This window comes from Schistocerca nitens, chromosome 7 (genome assembly GCF_023898315.1).
Source record: "Schistocerca nitens isolate TAMUIC-IGC-003100 chromosome 7, iqSchNite1.1, whole genome shotgun sequence".
Taxonomy (NCBI): Eukaryota; Metazoa; Arthropoda; class Insecta; order Orthoptera; family Acrididae; genus Schistocerca; species Schistocerca nitens.
Genome location: NC_064620.1, coordinates 522005775 through 522029086, shown reverse-complemented (window position 1 = coordinate 522029086; position 23312 = coordinate 522005775). Strand labels below are relative to the sequence as shown.

At 45.3% G+C, this 23312-nt stretch overlaps 1 protein-coding gene across 1 annotated transcript in view; it reads right to left on the bottom strand.

Annotated features, from left to right (window-relative positions):
* The window catches only part of LOC126195730 (facilitated trehalose transporter Tret1-2 homolog), an 89610-nt gene extending 74574 nt beyond the window's left edge, over positions 1–15036 (bottom strand). The window contains exon 1 of the mRNA XM_049934359.1: positions 14971–15036. Coding sequence (XP_049790316.1) covers positions 14971–15036 — 66 coding nt within the window. The remainder of the gene's footprint in view (positions 1–14970) is intronic.
* Between the last annotated feature and the right edge of the window lie 8276 nt (positions 15037–23312).

Sequence of the window (23312 nt, the reverse complement as noted above, 5' to 3'; positions counted from 1 at the left end):
AACGCTCGTTTCTCGTCTGCTCTCTGAGGGAATGTTTTGTTCTGGACCTTCGCTGCCTGTCAGTCTGATAGATGCCACCAATTTTAATGATTAACCCATTTGATAAACAGTGCGGGTAGAGGCTCCATGTATTTTTTGAGTATTTCCGTTTTTGTTGCATTAGTTTTATGCAGACTGGCGCTGATATGTCGACCGTATTATCTGCGACGCGTGCGCATGTTGCTCCAATGTATAGCTTTATATCTAGTGGTTTCAGCCTTTACTTATTTAACTAGGCATCCTTGGTCACTCGAAAATCAGTCGCCGACTCGCCTTTTAGATGGCCGTGAGATTAACCGGCGAAATATCAGAAGATTAGTTGTTTGTGTCCCGGACGCATACGGAGAAACATTGAATATTCTTCCACCCGGGAAAATTTCAAGAACCATATCATGAGATACTTGAATTGCTTCACTCTGCCCATTTCAAATAAAAAACTAAAAGTGACTGGAGATTTAGAGAGGTAAGCTAAATACACTCCTGGAAATTGAAATAAGAACACCGTGAATTCATTGTCCCAGGAAGGGGAAACTTTATTGACACATTCCTGGGGTCAGATACATCACATGATCACACTGCCAGAACCACAGGCACATAGACACAGGCAACAGAGCATGCACAATGTCGGCACTAGTACAGTGTATATCCACCTTTCGCAGCAATGCAGGCTGCTATTCTCCCATCGAGACGATCGTAGAGATGCTGGATGTAGTCCTGTGGAACGGCTTGCCATGCCATTTCCACCTGGTGCCTCAGTTGGACCAGCGTTCGTGCTGGACGTGCAGACCGCGTGAGACGACGCTTCATCCAGTCCCAAACATGCTCAATGGGGGACAGATCCGGAGATCTTGCTGGCCAGGGTAGTTGACTTACACCTTCTAGAGCACGTTGGGTGGCACGGGATACATGCGGACGTGCATTGTCCTGTTGGAACAGCAAGTTCCCTTGCCGGTCTAGGAATGGTAGAACGATGGGTTCGATGAAGGTTTGGATGTACCGTGCACTATTCAGTGTCCCCTCGACGATCACCAGTGGTGTACGGCCAGTGTAGGGGATCGCTCCCCACACCATGATGCCGGGTGTTGGCCCTGTGTGCCTCGGTCGTATGCAGTCCTGATTGTGGCGCTCACCTGCACGGCGCCAAACACGCATACGACCATCATTGGCACCAAGGCAGAAGCGACTCTCATCGCTGAAGACGACACGTCTCCATTCGTCCCTCCATTCACGCCTGTCGCGACACCACTGGAGGCGGGCTGCACGATGTTGGGGCGTGAGCGGAAGACGGCCTAACGGTGTGCGGGACCGTAGCCCAGCTTCATGGAGACGGTTGCGAATGGTCCTCGCCGATACCCCAGGAGCAACAGTGTCCCTAATTTGCTGGGAAGTGGCGGTGCGGTCCCCTACGGCACTGCGTAGGATCCTACGGTCTTGGCGTGCATCCGTGCGTCGCTGCGGTCCGGTCCCAGGTCGACGGGCACGTGCACCTTCCGCCGACCACTGGCGACAACATCGATGTACTGTGGAGACCTCACGCCCCACGTGTTGAGCAATTCGGCGGTACGTCCACCCGGCCTCCCGCATGCCCACTATACGCCCTCGCTCAAAGTCCGTCAACTGCACATACGGCTCACGTCCACGCTGTCGCGGCATGCTACCAGTGTTAAAGACTGCGATGGAGCTCCGTATGCCACGGCAAACTGGCTGACACTGACGGCGGCGGTGCACAAATGCTGCGCAGCTAGCGCCATTCGACGGCCAACACCGCGGTTCCTGGTGTGTCCGCTGTGCCGTGCGTGTGATCATTGCTTGTACAGCCCTCTCGCAGTGTCCGGAGCAAGTATGGTGGGTCTGATACACCGGTGTCAATGTGTTCTTTTTTCCATTTGCAGGAGTGTATACAGAAGACTTAGTGTTATTGGCTAATACAGAAACACCAGAGTGAACTTGAACTCCTTGACACTGAACCACATGTAGCCTGTTGTGTCGCTACGGTTCGTCTTCAAAATGGTTCAGATGGCTCTGAGCACTATGCGACTTAACATCTGAAGTCCTCAGTCCCCTAGAACTTAGAACTACTTAAACCTAACTAACCTAAGGACATCACACACATCCATTCCCGAGGCAGAATTCGAACCTGCGACCGTAGCGGTCGCGCGGTTCCATACCGAAGTGCCTAGAATCGCGCGGCCACATCAGCCGGCTGTTCGTCTTGGATTTGGCGCAAACGACTAGTGAGTTTACTCCATAGAATTACTATGCACATTTACTTTGGACGAGGACCTGCAGAGAATGGACACTTCGTGCTGGGATTGGCTGTTGACTCGTGAGGTGCTGCGCATAAATATGCCGAATGACTGTCATTATAAGGTTACATGATTGCAGAAAAATAACTGACAGCAGTCAGATCCATCAAATATCCAGGAGTATGCGTACAATTGCGATATAAAGAGAAACGATCACGTGAAACTAATCGTGGTCAAGGGCGCCGACTTTCCAAAGTATCTGTGGGTGCTTATCAGTGGCGGAGCTCCCACATCCTTTGAAGCCATTATCTCAACAATCAAAACGATAACAATCCAGATTACGTGAAAAAAAAACACTGAAATCTTAAACCACCCCGCTGTTATGTTAATAATAATAATTAAAAAAAGTTGTTCACGTAGTCTGTAACAAGCAGCTTCCTTGTATCTTGCGCCGGCCGGGGTGGCCGAGCGGTTCTAGGGACTACAGTCTCGAACCGCGCGACCACTAAGGTCGGAGGTTCGAATCCTGCCTCGGGCATGGATGTGTGTGATGTCCTTAGGTTAGTTAGGTTTAAGTAGTTCTAAGTTCTAGGGGACTGATGACCTCAGAAGTTAAGTCCCATAGTGCTCAGAGCCGTTTGAACCATTTTGAACCTTGTATCTTGGATTACTCTTTATTGCTGCTCAATACTGATAAGCAAATATTTTAAAACAATTATTCACGAATGTAGCATATTGTAGCGCGTCACTTGTACGGAAACATGAAAGCAATCCGAAAAGGCGGGATCCGTTCACAGTATAGTACGACTGTTATTCTGGGTAGTTGATTCGTGGGAGAGGATCAAACAGCGAGATCATACTTCTCCTCGGATTAGGGAAGGAAGTCGGCTGTGCCCTTTCAAAGGAACCATCTCAGCATTTGCCTAAAGTGATTTGGCGAAATCAGGATTACCGGACGTGGGTTTGAACCGTTGTCCTCCCTAATGCGAGTCTAGAGTGCTAACCACTGCGCAACTTCGCTCGGTATTCTGGTGAGTGCCTTTGACTTGGCCAGAGAAAGACAAGCAACGGGGAGGGGGGGTTGCTTCGTTGCCTTTGCTCAAAGACGTCCGAAACAAACATATATGTCCTAGAGGTCAGAAATTTTTACTTTCATCTCAGTGTTTCAGTAGGTGACAAAATTTATTTTCTTTTCTTTTTACCAAACCAAACATTTTATGGGCGCGGCGCACCCACAAGATTGTGTATGTGGGTCCTCGAGCCCTAGCGTACCCAGGTGGTCGACGAGCATGATCTTGGTAGTACAGACGCCCGACTGAGGTTCACTGAAAGAATCTCAGGAAGTGTGGTCCACCTGCAGAGAGATAACTTCCTAAACCCTCTTTCAACCAATACTTGAATTATACCTACTTCGTCATTCTGGGACCCATACCAGATAGGGCCAATGGAGGAAACAGAGAAAATCCAAAGAAGAGCAGCGCATTTCGTTACAGGTTCATTCAGTAGGCGTGAAAGCAAGCAACATGGTTATTCTCAGGCAACTGCAGCGTCTGCTACAGGAGAGGCGTTCTGCATGATGTTGCCGTTTACTGTTTGAGTTCAGACCGCAGAATTTCCTAGAAACGTCAGCCAGTATATTGCTGCTGCCTACGTATATCTCGCGAAAAGATCGTGAAGATAAAATTGGAGAGATTCGAGCTCACACAGGGGGTTTATCAGCAGTCGTTCTTCCCGTGAACCATACGCGAAGGGAACAGGAAAAGGGAGAACTGACAGCGGTTCACAAACCACACTCCGTCACCGCTGTAAGGTGGCTTGCGGCATATGCAAGAAGATGTAGCTGTGCATATACTCTTCCAAACAACATCAAACAAAATACATGTTCTGGACAGCTTCATTCCTGTCCAGTTGTTGAGTAAACAACCGTGCCCTCGACGTCGTTTTGATGCGATAGCTCTCTCACAAACTTATTAATTGGTAAATTTTCTGTAATTAAACTCCGCTTGTCATGACTGATGTAAAATTCTTGTTTTTTCGGCGTGTTATTTATATAGTGCGTCAGAGAAGCCTGCGTACTTCTTTTAACTTTTCAGTAATGAAGTAGTTGCTCCAACGGTACTGCTTTGAAACTGACGAAAAGCGCTGTTGTTAGTATTGTTTTGTTTCGGCTCTGTATAGAATTGTTTCAGTTGCGAATCATGGCTGATGTTATCGGACGCAGTTACAGTGCTGAGAGGCGATTAATGGTGGCTCTGTGGATGCACGAACGCACACAGACGCAGCAAAAAAGAACGGAAATAACGAGGAAGTTTAGACGTCGGTTTCGCAAGGCCCTAAGTCGTTAAGCAACTTGATTTCATTGGGAAAAACGTAATTTTATTTCAGGCAGTGTCGAATACAGGCTGTGTACGTGACGTACGAAAATGAGAGAGGAGACGTGTGCCGCAGTCGCTCAGTCCGTTGTAATGTCTCTGATGTTTGGTCACTTAACAGTGATATAAAATGTCTGACAGACAGCGAAGTGAAATTTGAAAAGGAACTGAAAATGTTTTTCTTGACAACTTTTCGTATCGCGTCTGTGATGTGATAGTGATACGCAAAAGAACAAGGGGTCCAAGCGCTCCCCCCCCTCCCCCCCCCCCCATGAAAAGCACGACGACACCATAACACCACCGCCTCTGAATTTTACTGTTGCTACTACACCCGCTGGCAGATGACGTTCACCGGGCATTTGCCATACCCACACACTGCCATCGGATCGCCACAGTGTGTACCGTGATTCGTCACTCCACACAACATTTTTCCACTATTCAATCGTTCAATGTTTACGCACCTTACACCAAGCGAGGCGTCATTTGACATTTACATGCTTGATGTGTGGTTTGTGAGCAGCCGCTCGACCATGAAATCCAAGTTTTATCACCTCCCACCTAACTGTCTTAGTACTTGTAGTGGATCCTAATGCAGTTTGGAATTCCTGTGCGATGGTCTGTATAGATGTCAGCCTATTACCACATTACGACCCTCAACGACTGTCGGCGGCCTCTGTCTGTCAAAAGACGAGGTCGGGCTGTACGCTTTTGTGCTGTACGTGTCCCTTCACGTTTCCACTTCACTATCGATTCGGAAACAGTGGACCTAGGGATGTGTAGGACTGTGGAAATCTCGCGTACAGACCCCAATCACCTGACCACGTTTGAAATCCGTGAGTTCCGCGGAGCGGCCCCATTCTGCTCTCTCACTATGTCTAATGACTACTGAGGTCGCTAATATGGAGTACCTGGAAGTTGGTGGCAGCACAATGCACCTAAAATGAAAAGCGTATTATTTCGGGGGTGTACGGATACTTTTGATCGGATAGTGTAAGTGATTTACATTGCAAGATCACAGGTCAACGTAAGTGCGAGGTAAGCCATTGCAAATATGAAATGCTGGTACATTAATAAACTGTTTAACCGCCAGAATGTAGAATGCGAGCATGCTAACGTACATCATTTCGTTGTACAAGTACCGAATTTCAGAGTGTGTGATGAAGTTCTATGCCTGTCGCACTGGGTCGGGCAATACAAGGACGGTCAGTGACGCTTGTGGATGACGCTGGAGTTGTCGTTCGCTGATGTCCCACATGTGCTCTATCGAAAACAGATCTGGTGATCGAGTAGGCCGAGGCAGCATGTCAACACACTGTAGAGCATGTTGGATTACAACAGCGGTATGTGGGCGAGCGTTATCCTGCTGGGAAACATCCCCTGAATTGCTGTTCATGAATGGTAGGACAACAGTTCGAATCATCAGACTGACCACAAATTTGCAGTCAGGATGTTTGGGATAACCACGAGAGCGCTCCTGCTGTCACAGAAATCGCACCCAGACTGTAACTCCAGGTGTAGGTCCAGTATGTCTCGCACGCAGACAGGTTCTTTCCACGCCGTCAACTGACAACTTTCTAACCAACATATTGCCATCACTGGCACCGATGCAGAACGCGCTTTCATCAGAAAATACAACAGACCTCCACTCTGCCCTCTAATGAGCTCTCGCTTGACACCAATGAGTGGAACGCACGATACAATGCGTCTGGCTGGGAACTGTACTTAACGTAATCGATTTGTAGCAGCCTGTCGTGTCACTGTGGTGCAACTGCTGCAGATGTAGTATAATGTGTCAAATGTGTCAGTCATATGCCGAACACGATGGTCTTCCCTCCCGGTAGTGCCACGAGGACGTCCGGAGCCCGCGGTCTTATTGCGACAGCACACTCTCGTGACCGCTGCTAGCAATCACGTACATTGGCTACATTCCTACCAAGTCTTTCTGCAATATCGTAGAAGGAACATCCAGCTTGTCGTAGCTCTGTTACTTCCCTTGCCGCAAGACAAGTAAGTTTCTGGAAAACATGTTGAAAAATCGCTACTTCAGGGTGAACGTAGGTCAATCTACGAGTAAATCCTACTCAATAAACATTGAGCTCCCACAGGGATCAGTGTTGGCTCCCCTTCTCTTCAACCTATACACGAGCGACATGCCAGCAACTAAATCGCAAAAATTCTGCTATGCAGATGACATTGCAATAGCCACTCAGAGCAAGACATTCGAAGAGGTGGAAGCTACTCTGTCAACGGATCTTCAACTTCTTAACCAATATTATACGAAATGGAGGCTCTGCCCAAATCCAAATAAAACTGAGGTAAGCGTATTCCACCTGAACAATCATGAGGCAAGACGAGAGTTACAAGAAACATTCTGCAATGAGCGATTGACGCACAACAGCCATCCAAAATATCTAGGAATCACTCTGGACCGGTCAATAACCTATAAAAAACATCTAGAAATAACCAGTCGAAAGATAAAATATCGAAATAATATATTAAGAACGCTGACTGGAACCTCCTGGAGAACTCAAGCTAACACCCTACGCACCGCAGCACAATCTCTTGTTTACTCGGTGGCACAATATGCGCCCAGTCTGGTAGAAGAGCACACACACGAAGAAAATAGATGTCCAGCTTAATACCACCATGAGGATTGTCTCAGGAACTCTGCAATGAACTCCGCTAGCCTGGCTTCATGCCCTTTGCAATATAGCTCCTCCTTCCTTCATTAGGCAACAAGCAGCAATCCGAGAATGGAAGAAAAAAAATGGTTCAAATGGCTCTGAGCACTATGGGACTCAACATCTTAGGTCATAAGTCCCCTAGAACTTCGAACTACTTAAACCTAACTAACCTAAGGACATCACACACACCCATGCCCGAGGCAGGATTCGAACCTGCGACCGTAGCAGTCCCGCGGTTCCGGACTGCAGCGCCAGAACCGCTAGACCACCGCGGCCGGCAATGGAAGAAAATTAATGACCCCTCTGCCTCTGAAGATATACCTATCCGAAAAATATTGAACCATCTACCAACTACCCGCCTAAAATCCAGGTAACCTATATTGGAAGACGAAGTCCTCAGATTCCCAGAAAGGTACGGCACAGCAAGGGAATGGAGGCAATATTGGCCGCTGAATAATCACCATCCTCTCATCACTGATTTTGATCCTTCGATACCGGTGGAAGGAATGCAAATGCCCGGAAGAACTTGGTGCAGACTTAACCGTGTGAGGACTAACCACGGCAGGTGTAAGGCCATTCTCCACAAATGGAAACTCACTGGTGACCCACGATGCGACTGTGGTGCAGAAGAACAAACAATTCCTCACCTGATCTTCGAATGTCATAGGAGGAGGTTTGAAGGAGAATGGAGGGATATGATGAATGCTACTCCACGTGCTGTTCAGTGGTGACCTGCTTAGATGTGGACTTGTAATAGCTGCAGTGGCTGTCTCCCTAATATTTCGCATGTGATTGCTTGCAATCAATCATTTAATAAAATATTTGTAATTCGTTGATTATATTAATTAATAGTATGTGTGTAATTTTACTCTGTAGATGCCACGCGCTAAATAAAAATAAATAAAAACGACGTCCAATCTCGAAGCTAACTAATGCTCACGACCGTTACAGCATGAATATTAAAGCAAACCTGATTTGCGTCCTCATAGTGGGGCTACAAGAGCCACTCTTATGCGTCTGGTGCGAAATTTGAACAGACACCATGTTTCAGATGTAGAAACAAGCCTACCGACTTTCGTTTATGTCGCACAATTCCTTATTGGTTTTGTGACTTTTCTGCCGTCGGTGTATGTCTGACAGACAGCAAATTGAAATTTGAAAACGAGCTGAAATCGTTTCTCCTTGACATCTCACTGTGTTGAATAGTTTAATTCCTGTTATTGTCATGTGTAGATGGTGTTGGGTAGGAATTGCTAACTCGTACCTATACTTTTCATAATAATAATAATGAAAATAAAAACAATACAAAAAACTTATAAATGAGCAGCATATAGCCGTGTTTACAAATTAATGTGAAAGTAGAATGACTCGATCCACACCATAACGATATACAGGGTGGTCTATTGATAGTGACCGGGCCAAATATCTCACGAAATAAGCGTCAAACGAAAAAACTACAAAGGACGAAACTTGTCTAGCTTGAAGGGGGAAACCAGATGGCGGTATGGGTGGCCCGCCTGGCGCTGCCATAGGTCAAACGGATATCAACTGCCTTTTTTAAAATATGAACCACCACGTTTTATTACATATTCGTGTAGTACGTAAAGAAGTATGAATGTTTTAGTTGGACCACTTTTTTCGCTTTGTGATAGATGGCGCTGTAATAGTGACAAACATATGGCTCACAATTTTTGACGAACAGCTGGTAACAGGTAGGTTTTATAAATTAAAATACAGAACGTAGGTAAGTTTGAAAATTTTATTTCGGTTGTTCCAATGTGATACATGTACCTTTGTGAATTTATCATTTCTGAGAACGCATGCTGTTACAGCGTGATTACCTATAAATACCACATTAATGCAATAAATGATCAAAATGATGTCCGTCAACCTCAATGCATTTGCCAGTAAGTGTAACGACGTTCCTCTCAACAGCGAGTAGTTCGCCTTCCGTAATGTTCCCACATGCATTGACAATGCGCTGACGCATGTTGTCAGGCGTTGTCGGTGGATCACGATGGCAAACATCCTTCAACTTTCCCTAGAGAAAGAAATCCGGGGACGTCAGATCCGGTGAACGTGCGGGCCATGGTATGGAGCCTCGACGACTAATCCACCTGTCATGAAATATGCTATTCAATACCGCTTCAACCGCACGCGAGCTATGTGCCGGACATCCATCATGTTGGAAGTACATCGCCATTCTGTCATGCAGTGAAACATCTTGTAGTAACATAGGTAGAACACTACGTAGGAAATCATTATACATTGCACCATTTAGATTGCCATCGGTAAAATGTGGGCCAATTATTCTTCCTCCCATAATGCCGCACCATACATTAACCCGCCAAGGTCGCTGATCTTCCACTTGTCGCAGCCATCGTGGATTTTCCGTTGCTCAATAGTGCCTATTATGCCGGTTTACGTTACCGCTGTTGGTGAACGACGATTTGTCGCTAAATTGAACGCGTGCAAAAAATCTGTTATCGCCCCGTAATTTGTCTTGTGCCCAGTGGCAGAACTGTACACGACGTTCAAAGTCGTCGCCATGCAATTCCTGGTGCATAGAAATATGGTTCGGGTGCAGTCAATGTCGATGTAGCATTCTCAACACCGACATCTTTGAGATTCCCGATTCTCGCGCAATTTGTCTGCTACTGATGTGCGGATTAGCCGCGACAGCAGCTAAAACACCTACTTGGGCACCATCATTAGTTGCTGGTCGTGGTTGACGTTTCATATGTGGCTGAACACTTCCTGTTTCCTTAAATAACGTAACTATCCGGCGAACGGTCTGGACACTTGGATGATGTCGTCCAGGGTACCGAGCAGCATCCATAGCACACGCCCGTTGGGCATTTTGATCACAATAGCCATACATCAACACGATATCGAACTTTTCCGCAATTGGTAAATCTTCCATTTTAACACGGGTAATGTATCACGAAGCAAATACCGTCCGCACTGGCGCCATATACACTCCTGGAAATTGAAATAAGAACACCGTGAATTCATTGTCCCAGGAAGGGGAAACTTTATTGACACATTCCTGGGGTCAGATACATCACATGATCACACTGACAGAACCACAGGCACATAGACACAGGCAACAGAGCATGCACAATGTCGGCACTAGTACAGTGTATATCCACCTTTCGCAGCAATGCAGGCTGCTATTCTCCCATGGAGACGATCGTAGAGATGCTGGATGTAGTCCTGTGGAACGGCTTGCCATGCCATTTCCACCTGGCGCCTCAGTTGGACCAGCGTTCGTGCTGGACGTGCAGACCGCGTGAGACGACGCTTCATCCATTCCCAAACATGCTCAATGGGGGACAGATCCGGAGATCTTGCTGGCCAGGGTAGTTGACTTACACCTTCTAGAGCACGTTGGGTGGCACGGGATACATGCGGACGTGCATTGTCCTGTTGGAACAGCAAGTTCCCTTGCCGGTCTAGGAATGGTAGAACGATGGGTTCGATGACGGTTTGGATGTATCGTGCACTATTCAGTGTCCCCTCGACGATCACCAGTGGTGTACGGCCAGTGTAGGAGATCGCTCCCCACACCATGATGCCAGGTGTTGGCCCTGTGTGCCTCGGTCGTATGCAGTCCTGATTGTGGCGCTCACCTGCACGGCGCCAAACACGCATACGACCATCATTGGCACCAAGGCAGAAGCGACTCTCATCGCTGAAGACGACACGCCTCCATTCGTCCCTCCATTCACGCCTGTCGCGACACCACTGGAGGCGGGCTGCACGATGTTGGGGCGTGAGCGGAAGACGGCCTAACGGTGTGCGGGACCGTAGCCCAGCTTCATGGAGACGGTTGCGAATGGTCCTCGCCGATACCCCAGGAGCAACAGTGTCCCTAATTTGCTGGGAAGTGGCGGTGCGGTCCCCTACGGCACTGCGTAGGATCCTACGGTCTTGGCGTGCATCCGTGCGTCGCTGCGGTCCGGTCCCAGGTCGACGGGCACGTGCACCTTCCGCCGACCACTGGCGACAACATCGATGTACTGTGGAGACCTCACGCCCCACGTGTTGAGCAATTCGGCGTTACGTCCACCCGGCCTCCCGCATGCCCACTATACGCCCTCGCTCAAAGTCCGTCAACTGCACATACGGTTCACGTCCACGCTGTCGCGGCATGCTACCAGTGTTAAAGACTGCGATGGAGCTCCGTATGCCACGGCAAACTGGCTGACACTGACGGCGGCGGTGCACAAATGCTGCGCAGCTAGCGCCATTCGACGGCCAACACATTGGTTCCTGGTGTGTCCGCTGTACCGTGCGTGTGATCATTGCTTGTACAGCCCTCTCGCAGTGTCCGGAGCAAGTATGGTGGGTCTGACACACCGGTGTCAATGTGTTCTTTTTTCCATTTCCAGGAGTGTATATAAATGACCTAGTAGATACTGTCGGATGTCCCATGCGGCTTTTCGCGGATGATGCTGTATTATACAGAGAAGTTGCAGCGTTAGAAAATTTCAGCGAAATGCAGGAAGATCTGCAGCGGATAGGCACTAGGTGCGGGGAGTGGGAACTGACCCTTAACATAGACAAATGTAATGTATTGCGAATACAAAGAAAGAAGGATCCTTTATTTTATGATTATATGATAGCGGAACATACACTGGTAGCAGTTACTTCTGTAAAATATCTGAGAGTATGCGTGCGGAATGATTTGAAGTGGAATGATCATATAAAATTAATTGTTGGTAAGGTGGGTGCCATGTTGAGATTCATTGGGAGAGTCCTTAGAAAGTGTAGTCCATCAACTAAGGAGGTGGCTTACAAAACACTCGTTCGACCTATACTTGAGTATTGCTCATCATTGTGGGATCCGTACCAGGTCGGGATGACAGAGGAGATAGAGAAGATCCAAAGAAGAGCGGCGCGTTTCGTCGCAGGGTTATTTGGTAAGCGTGATAGCGTTACGGAGATGTTTAGCAAAATCAAGTGGCAGACTCTGCAAGAGAGGCGCTCTGCATCGCGGTGTAGCTTGCTGTCCAGGTTTTGAGAGGGTGCGTTTCTGGATGAGGTATCGAATATATTGCTTCACCCTGCTTATACCTCCAGAGGAGATCACGAATGTTAAATTAGAGGGATTCGAGCGCGCACGGAGGTTATCCGGCAGTCGTTCTTCCGCGAACCATACGCGACTGGAACAGGAAAGGGAGGTAATGACAGTGGCATGTAAAGTGCCCTCCGCCACACACCGTTGGGTGGCTTGCGGAGTATAAATGTAGATGTAGATGTTAGTGATACCACGTACTTATACGTTTGTGACTATTACAGCGCCATCGATCACAAAACGGAAAAAGTGGTCCAACATTGATATTTCTGTATGTAGTACACGAATATGTAATAAAAAGGGGGGGGGGGTTCCTATTTAAAAAAACGCAGTTGATATCCGTTTGACCTGTGGCAGAGCCATCTAGCGGCCCAACCATAGCGCCATCTGGTTTCCCCCTTCAAGCTAGACGGCCGGCCGCGGTGGTCTAGCGGTTCTAGGCGCTCAAAAAAAATGGTTCAAATGGCTCTGAGCACTATGGGACTCAACTGCTGAGGTTATTAGTCCCCTAGAACTTAGAACTAGTTAAACCTAACTAACCTAAGGACATCACAAACATCCATGCCCGAGGCAGGATTCGAACCTGCGACCGTAGCGGTCTTGCGGTTCCAGACTGCAGCGCCTTTAACCGCACGGCCACTTCGGCCGGCTCTAGGCGCTCAGTCAGGAACCGCGCGACTGCTACGGTCGCAGGTTCGAATCCTGCCTCGGGCATGGATGTGTGTGATGTCTTTAGGTTAGTTAGGTTTAAGGGGCTCCGGAAAGGCTCAAAATCATGAAAAGTTCAATTTTTACTTTTTTGCGTTTTCTGAATCTGCAGACTATTACCTTTTAATAGATATATAATTTATTCAATTCCGAAGACTACAACAATTTTTAAATTTTTTTTGAAATGTGTTCTACATGGGCGTGACCCACTGTGGCGCTGTTAAACTGCTGTCAAATGGTGTTATTATTAACGTCCGTGTTCATCAGGTACATTTTAGTGATGTGAGATAAAGTATGTGTTGTGGCTAACCTGTGATGGTTCAATATATATCGCTGGTGTGACTGTCAATTGTTTCATGTTTATTTACTCTGTCGTTATCTCGAAAATATTCGTAATTAATTCTGTTTCTTGAGTCTCTGTTTTGTTGAAGTATAATAATGAGTAAAAGTAAAGTTATTAGAAATCCTCTGAAGGCTTTTAAGAAAAGGATAAATGTTGGGAAGACGATGAAAATCCCCAACATAGCTTGTGTCCCAAAGAAGAAGACAGTTGGTGTAAATATAACAAAGGATTGCTAACTGGTGAAGTGTACACTCATAAGCATAGTCTGCCTCATGCAATAATGGAGGTGATAAAACCTATTTTCAGAGACTTAGCAGCACCTGAACTGTTGAAAAAGTGTATTCACGGAAAAACTCAAAACCCCAATGAAAGTGTAAATAGTGTTATATGGTCGAGAATCCCCAAGACTGTATTTGTTGGAATAGAAACACTTCGCTTTGGTGTGTATGATGCTGTTGCGACTTTCAATGATGGCAACATTGTAAGGTGCAAGGTATTTAGAAATATGGGAATGAAGATAGGTTCTAACATGGTACGAGCGAAGCTTGCTTTAGACAAGGAACGCCTTCGGGCTGCAACAGGGCTGTAAAGAGTCTAGAAATACAAGCAAGAGTAAACAGGAGGAGGAACAAGAGGAAGCTGGAGGAGGAGTTTGCAGAGGACGAAGATAATCCATCCTATGGACCTGGAATGCACTAAAAAGTTAATCCAATCTTTGTCGCTCGATTCCCAAAACTTTTATTTTCTCATACTAATTACATGTTTTCTAAGGATCTTCCAAACATATTTGTTTCAAACTTTCAGTAAATGTTACACAGTACCTTCTGCATAATTTAACACAGCCTTTTTCCAGAAAACTGTATATTTTTGAATATATAAATAAAAAATTGCAAAAAAATGTTGTGAATTTTCATTACAATTGAAAAAAATCATCTTTAATAACTGAACTAAAATTTTGTAAAATCCCTGTGTTAAGTTGTAGCCCATATTCCAATAAATAATCTGTAAAAAGTTCAACTTCCTACCTCAAATACTTTGTGAGGAAAGATGTAATTTATAAGCGTTATTTTAACATTGCAAGTATAGGGCGTTCCGGAGTCCCTTAAGTAGTTCTAAGTTCTAGGGGACTGATGACCTCAGATGTTAAGTCCCATAGTGCTCAGAGCCATTTGAACCATTTTTTTCAAGCTAGACGAGTTTCGTTCCTTGTAGTTTTTTCGTTTGATGCTTATTTCGTGGGATATTTGGCCCTGTCACTATCAATGGACCACCCTGTGTAGTGCAAATGCTGCATGGATCATGAAACTGACTAACTAACTTGCCTAGCGGTATAGAGAGCTGCGACCTCGGTGGACGACACGAGGACGACTGACGCCGCAAGCTGTAGCGGCGCGGCGAGGTATCCGAGTGTCTTGCGGTCGACGTGCGAGCCGAGTGCGGCAAACAGGGGCAGCACGCAGAGACCGCCGAGCGCCAGCAGCGACGCCACCTAGGATGCCTGGTCCGCCGTCAGCGGCTGGGCGCGGAGGCCGCTCTCTGCAGACATCAGCTGCGGCAGCGCCATCGCCGTCCACGCCACGTGCGTCCCCAGGGCGAATGTGTTCAGGTTCACTGCACATTAGCAAATGACTCCATGATTTTGTGACATTATTACCATGTTTCCTGTTCTGCCTCTCACAAGGGAACCTCCCCACCGCACCGCCCTCAGATTTAGTTATAAGTTGGCACAGTCGATAGGACTTGGAAAACGGAACACAGATCAATCGAGAAAACAGGAAAAAGTTGTGTGGAACTATGAAAAAAATAAGCAAAATATACAAACAGAGTAGCCCATGCGTAAGATAGGCAACATTAAGGAGAGTGTGAGCTCTGGGGAGCCGTGGTCCCGTGGTTAGCGTCAGCAGCCGCGGAACAAGAGGTCCTTGGTTCAAGTCTTCTCTCGAGTGACATCTTTACTTCATTTATTTTCGCAAAGTTATGATCTGTCCGTTCGTTCATTGACGTCTCTGTTCACTGTAATAAGTTTAGTGTCAGTGTTTTGCGACCGCACCGCGAAACCGTGCGATTAGTAGACGAAAGGACGTGCCTCTCCAATGGGAACCGAAAACATTTGATCGCAACGTCATAGGTCAACCGATTCCTCCACAGGAAAACACGTCTGAAATATTCTATACGACAATGGTGACGCCATGTGCGTCACATGAGAGGAATATGTTGTCGAATGGGTAGAAAGACTCTTGTACCTTGTCCGATTTAAGATTTCTTGTGGATGTGATAATCACTCCCAAAAAAGTGACGAAAACATAACGGACGGACAGATAATAATTGTCTGAAAATAAAAAATCTAAATTTTTCGCTCGAGGACAGACTTGAACCAAGGACCTCTGGCTCCCCAGCTGCTCACGCTAACCACGGGGTCACGGCTGCCCTAAGCTCACACACTCCTTGATGTTGCCTATCTTGCCCATGGACTACTCAGTTTGTATACTTTGTTTATTTTTTCATAGTTCCACACAACTTCTTCCTGTTTTCTTGATTGATCTGTGTTCACTTTTTCAAGGCCTATCCACTGTGAAACTTTTAACTAAATCTGAAGGGGGTGCGATGGGGAGGTTCCCTTGTCAGCAGACAATAACTGGCACATCCGTTCTTGATATGACGCACAAGGAAACACCATCAACTCGGCCTCGATCCTAAATAATGAAAAGTGTGAAGTCATCAACATGAGTACCAAAAGGAATCCGCTGAATTTCGGTTACACGATAAATCACACTAATGTAAAGGCTGTAAAGTCAAATAAATACCGCGCGCTCAAAAAGTCAGTATAAATTTGAAAACTGAATAAATCACGGAATAATGTAGATAGAGAGGTACAAATCGACACACATGCTTGGAATGACATGGGGTTTTATTAGATCCAAAAAAATACAAAAGTTCATGTGGTGTGCGTACTGTAAGACCTTCGGTACACACACCATCAGATTATTTGACTTGTCGCTCTAACGATGTAGACGAGTGTCAGCAATATGTCTCGTGGTCTTATCGTGGCGTGTTTATCTTCTGCCGTTAGGTCAGACGATAGAAATGCCACTCTCACGCTTAGAGTAGCAGATTGACGGTGACCAACTTTAAACAGAACTTGATTAATTTTCACACACATTTATTAAAATAATACCAAGCATAAAAATAACTTAAGTTGGTTCTGGATGCCATTTACAATTGACAATCTGAAGTTCCTTTGGTCTTGGTACGTTAATCTTATTCTCACATATCTCTGATACTTGATGAAGTGTCTATCAATTTATCTTCATGGCTATGTACAGGAATATGGTAATCTTATTAGGCGCAGACTGAAACTTGACAATAGACTGGTACAGATAAATGCAGACTACTAATGCAGACTAATGCAGACTGACTAATCGGAGGTCTGTACACTCGTTATAATACCTCGCGCGTTCAGGTATCACTGCGCGAGTGCGATCCGCGAGAAGAAAAGGTTATACGTTAGCAGCAATCTCGTTGGCTGCGTTACATATTAATACGCGGATCGGCGGAAGCAGAATATGGTCCGTCTCTATGACAGCGTCATCTCGTAGTGCGGAGGCGGACGAGCGCTGAGCTTAGCGGGGCGCGCTCTAGTGGGAAAGTTGTGTACGCGGTGACTACGCCGAACTATGTACACAACATCGGCCTCGAAACTAAATTACGAAAAGTGTGAAGTCATCAACAAGAGTACCAAAAGGAATCCGCTGAATTTCGGTTACACGATAGATCACACTAACGTAAAGGCTGTAAAGTCAAATAAATACTGGGTGATCAGAAACTCAGTATAAATTTGAAAACTGAATAAATCTCGGAATAATTTAGATAGAGAGGTACAAATTGACACACATGCTTGGAAGGACATGGGATTTTATTAGAACCAAAAAAATACAAAAGTTCAAAAAATGTCCGACAGATGGCGCTTCATCTGATCAGAATGCCAATAATTAGCATAACAAAGTAAGACAAAGCAAAGATGATGTTCTGTACAGGAAATGCTCAATATGCCCACCATCATTCCTCAACAATAGCTGTAGTCGAGGAATAATGTTGTGAACAGCACTGTAAAGCATGTCCGGAGTTATGTCGAGGCATTGTCCGGAGTTATGGCGAGGCATTGGCGTCGGATGTTGTCTTTCAGCATCTCTAGAGATGTTGGTCGATCACGATACACTTGCGCCTTCAGGTAACCCCAAAGCCAATAATCGAACGGACTGAGGTCTGGGGACCTGGGAGGCCAAGCATGACGAAAGTGGCGGCTGAGCACACGATCATTACCAAACGACACGCGCAAGAGATCTTTCACGCGTCTAGCAATATGGGGTGGAGCGCCATCCTGCATAAACATCGTACGTTCCAACAGGTGTTTATCAGCCAGGCTGGGGATGATGCGATTCTGTAACATATCGGCGTACCTCTCAGCGTCACGGTAGCTGTTTTGCTGTCCAGCGCCATTTGTCGGACATTTTGTGAACTTTGTTTTTTTTTTTTGGTTCTAATAAAACCCCATGTCATTCCTAGCATGTGTGTCAAATTTTACCTCTCTATCTACTTTATTCCGTGGTTTATTAAGTTTTCAAATTTATACTAACTTATTGATCACCCTGTACTTGCGGATTACAATTACGAATAACTTAAGTTGGAACGATCACATAGATAATGTTGTGGATAAAGCAAACCAAAGACTACGATTTATTGGTAGAACACTGAGAAAATACAACAGGTCTACTAGGGCGGACTCCTCTACGTCCTCTTCAAGAGCACTGCTGTGCGTTGTGGAAGCCACATCAGATAGGATCGACGGGGGACATCGAAAAAGTTCAAAGAAGGGCAGCTCGTTTTGTACTACCGCGAAATAGGGGAGAGGATGCCACTGATATGATACGTGAATTCGGGTGACTATCATTAAAACAAAGGCGTTTTTCGTTAAGCAGGATCTTCTCATGAAATATCAATCACCATCTTTCTCCTCGGAGCGTGAAAACATTTGATTAGCGCCCACCTACGTAGGGAGGAATGATCATCATAATAAAGTAAGAGAAATCAGAGCTCGCACGGAAAGATTTAAGTGTTACTTTTAGCGCGCACTTTTCGACAATGGAACGGAGGCGAAACAGCTTGAAGGTGGTCCGATGAACCCCCTGCCAGGCACTTAATTGTGAATTGCAGAGTAATCATGTAGATGTGGACGTAGATTTAGGTGCAAGGGGAAAAAAAGCACACGTGCAAGATATCAGTCGCAACAATCGATCCCGCGTAAAAGTATGCAATTATGAGTGGTTTTTAAACACTCGATGCAAGACACGCCACCCTCCAAAACCCCCATTTCCACAAATTCACCAGAAGTGTCTCAGTTTAGCAAGTGAGTCAATAGAGGATGTTATACGAGGGGTACAGTATGACTGGCCGTACTTTTCAGTCCGACCTCTTTGCGGAATTAAGACAATCTTTGCCGAGAATTATGTCTTTCGCAGAAGCGATGTCAGAGCCGTCGGATGCTGTGTGAGTGCAATTCTACTTCCTGTTATTCTAAGTGATGAAGGGGTAAGCTATATCATTCGGAATAACGTTCAGAAGAGATCCCTTTATGATGTATTTATTTACTAAACACCATAAACCACTAACATCGACACAATAAGCATTAACTCATCCGCGTCACGGATTGCGCGACCTTCCCTCCGGCGGTTCGTGTCCTACCTCGGGCAAGGGTGTGGGTGTTGTTCGTGGCATAAGTTAGCTTAAGTTAGTTTAAGCAGTGTGTAAGTCTATGGACCGATGACCTCTGTAGTTTGGTCCCTTAGGAATTCACATACATTAGAACATTGGATTAGGTAAAACCTGACAGTCTTCTGAGAGCATGATCTTACGACAGAACTAGATCGGAAGGCATCCTGTCAGTGAGTGCCGACTACGGCTCGCAGCCTGTACCTCGTGATATTTCGTAGCCATTCGTACATTTTCGTTAGCTTAAACATTAGTCATTTATTTATTAAGATGATCGATTTCTGGCGCTTTAATATTGATGTAACGACCTGTAGGCTTCTCCTAATATCTGTATTGGTAAAAGCTACTTTTACTAGCAAATATTTATTAATCAAGGGATTACTTGCTTCGCACCAGAATAACTTGATTTCCCAACGTACCTCGCTGCTGAAGTAACGGGCGTTCTCATGTCTAGCCACAGCGCCCCGCACAACCGTCCCTGGCTACACCATGTGGTCCACCGGCTCCTTCAGCCGGCGCGGGAACTGAAATCTTACTCTTGACTGTGTCCGTTCTGCAGTGCCGCTTTATTCACTGAAAGCTACTTGATATCTGCAGACGCGATACAAAATTGTACAAGTGAAATAAGGAAATAAGAAATAAAATATGGCTTGAACAGAACGGTACCATAAAGCGCGATCATCGTTTTTTTTTTGTCACTCAGTCCTCTCGCCCACCATACCCGCTCAGTGCCCGAGAACTAAATACTGGACAGTGGATTGAAGACCAGTGTCAGAATTGCAGTCCAAAGAAAATAGCGCACAACATCGATTTTAATAATAGCACTACGCTACTTCTTTAACGACACATTCATTCGTTTCATTCATTTGCGCTACACTTGTGAATCGCAACATGAAAATGGTCAAAACAAAGAGATCTCCGGCACCAGCTGTGTGTTCGGAACTGCTCTCTTTGACACAATGAACAAAGTGCGTTACCACCGTCAAAAGAATATATCACTGGATGTAAGATGATATGGTCGGTCACTGATGTAGTCGCCTCGACACCAAGCGTACTAGAAGATTGGTTGGAATGCTGATGCACATAACTGCCTGTAAGTAGGAGAATGCCTTTGAAGGATATTGTTAAGCTGGCGAAGTTCACGTCCAGAAGTCGTATCGAGTTGGTAAACCTGCGCACAAAATCCCTGTATATGCAAAAGTGAAATATATCCATCTGCTGACAGTTTCTTGCTCCATCTGGTGGTATCGTCAATGCAGAAACTGCCTTGTCTTTATCTCTGTCCTCTTAGTGTGTTGTTAATCTCTAGTTGTCGGGAAACGAGTCCACTGTTAAAAATACTCTGTTACCATCTTATACAATTTTAGAAAACACCGGCTGTCGCCATTTTCAGAAGACGAGGCGGCTGCTACAGCACGAAACAAACTTTTGACTTGCTGCCCAAAAATCCTAACTGGCTCTGTTAGAACTAAGAACAAAGGTGACATCTAATGCTCATCTGCAAATACCGTTGGCACTATTATATAGCTCCGCGTCGTGTCCCCGATGGACTGCAAGACGTGTCGACGTCTTTTGTCCCTTTTTTTGGAAAAGATCGACCAGACGTTGTTTCTAAATTAAAATCTCCGTGATACATATTGTACATGTTCTGTCTACCGACAGTGTTTTCGTAATAGCTCTGGCGTTAGCGACAAACTTCTCACATTCAGTAAGTATGGCTGCCTCATGTTTTTTACTCGTAGTAACATAAGTTACTTTCCTTCTAGAAAGCGTACATCCACCCAACCGATGATTCAAACATTTTTAGCCTAACTTCATTGCGGCGTGAACACCACACTGCTGTATATTAACGTGGATAATCTTTTTCCTGAATACGTTATTAAATTTATCTCGACAATAGAAAGCTTTTGTTAATGCATACCCTGGTTTTCAAGGTCTCTACTCCAGATGTACAGATATGTTTTTTTGTTTTAATTACTTAAAGTTCCTTTTGACGGTCCTGAGAGACAGATTCTCCTTCTTTCCATTTTTCCAAAAGGCGACAGCTATCTCTGCTACGGACAGGAACAAATCGCTATCCGATGATATCACATCTTCAAAGCGGGGTTCATCATAACTTACTTCCGCGTTTTCGCACTCCTGTCCCTCTGTACTAGTGTCGCTGATCGATAGCACAGCACAACGTAACTATGTAATGGCCACCACACTACTGTAGGGCTTACATTGCATTTTGTTCCTTTACTGCGAATAGACCATCTGCAAATACCGTTGGCACTATTATATAGCTGCGCGTCGTGTTCCCGATGGACTGCATGACGTGTCGACGTCTTTTGTCCCTTTTTTGGAAAAGATCGACCAGATATCAGTTCTTCATTCTTTGTTCTCTTTTCTTCCAGTATCCAGTCATCTGTTTATTATGTTTCTTCTTTCTGTCCTCAGATCGTCCTACCTCGGAATCCTTCCATTTCCAATACTTTTTCCCGAAAGGCTTCTCTGTTGTTTACATCTACTGTTTTTACATTGTTTCTTTCTCAATCCTTTTTAACTTCGTTGACCCAGCTTGTTGTGGACTTCTCCCCCACAAATATTTGAAAATATTAATATTTAATTTAAAGTCTTGCATTGGAAATAAATGTCCATTTGAAATATTTTCTATATTTTGGTACATTTCAGCTTTACTTCGCAATGTCCGACCTTCTGCTGCTTTATATGAATGCGTGATGTCTGTTCCTTCAGACATGTCCAAAAGAACAGACACCACGCATTCATATAATTGATTTGCCTGAGATGGGCAATGGATCCAGCTTTTTCAGTGCGGGTGCACAAGTACGTCCGACCTCCTGCGGGAATCACAGAGTAGCGAGAATGGAGGAAATAAACAGGGACTCCGGATAGGTGGCCCTCAGTGGGAATGTGCGTCGGTTGTGAGGCGTGCGGAGGTAGTCCGCATATTTGCGATAACACTGTGTCCCGCTTGGCGCAGTGGTTACCGCAATTGCCTCGTAAACAAGAGATCCTTAGTTCGAATCCCCGTCTAGTACATATTTTCACTCGTCGCCGCTGATTCTGCGTAATGTCGAGATGCAGATAACAGCAGTGCTCCCTTCCCTTCTATTTCCTTTCTCCTACCCTCCAACTTCCATTTACACTTAATTTCCTCTGTGTTTTGTGATCCTGATGTTTTCCTTATAATTCACCCTTCTAGTACTTCTAATTTACCTGAATTATAGTTCAATTCCAGGCATTCGTCTGCATAAAAGGCATTCTGGCTTCACTACTGTGTTGTAATGCCTCATATTTGCATTTTAGGATAGGCATCTTTTTGTAGAGGTCTTTGGTGACACCATAATGCTCTCCTCATTTTACGCAGCCTTTCCTCTATTGCGAATATTTCCAAAGCATTTTCTTGGAATATGTCCCCTAGATATTTCAATTTCTTTTTAACCTTCCTATTTGGTCAATATCTGTTTTTAGGAATTTTGGAGTCTCCTTAACGTTTGCTAAAAACTTTGTTTTTCTGCAGAAATTCTTAAGCCAGTTCTGCTGGTTATTTCTTCCAGGAGGTTCATTTGTGTTATAGCAGTTGCCACATTTTCAGAAAGTATAGCATAATCATCTGCAAATGGAAGACAGTTGATTTCGATCTTTTTACTTCCTCTTCCTAACCATGTCAGCGAAATATTGAGTTCAATACGTTTTTCGTTCCAAATTCTCACAGTGTTCACAAACACACTATTAAAAAGGATTGAGGATAGGCCGTTACTTGTCGTACACCTATTTTTATTTTGAGAGGTTGTGAAATTTCTCCCGTACATTTTGGTTTACAGACTGTATCTGTGTTTCAGAGATTAGGTTTGCCAGTCTAGACTTTATGCCAGATTCTCGAATTATTTTTCCTGTAGTTTCTCTGTCAATAGAATCAAAAGTATTTTTGAAATCCACAAACATAACTACAATGTCCTTTGAATTAAGTAATGTGTGGCGAATTACTGACTTGAGATTAAATATTTATTCTGAGCATGACCTTCCCTTCCTAAAACCACTTTGATACGGTAAAACGTGAACTAGGCAGCT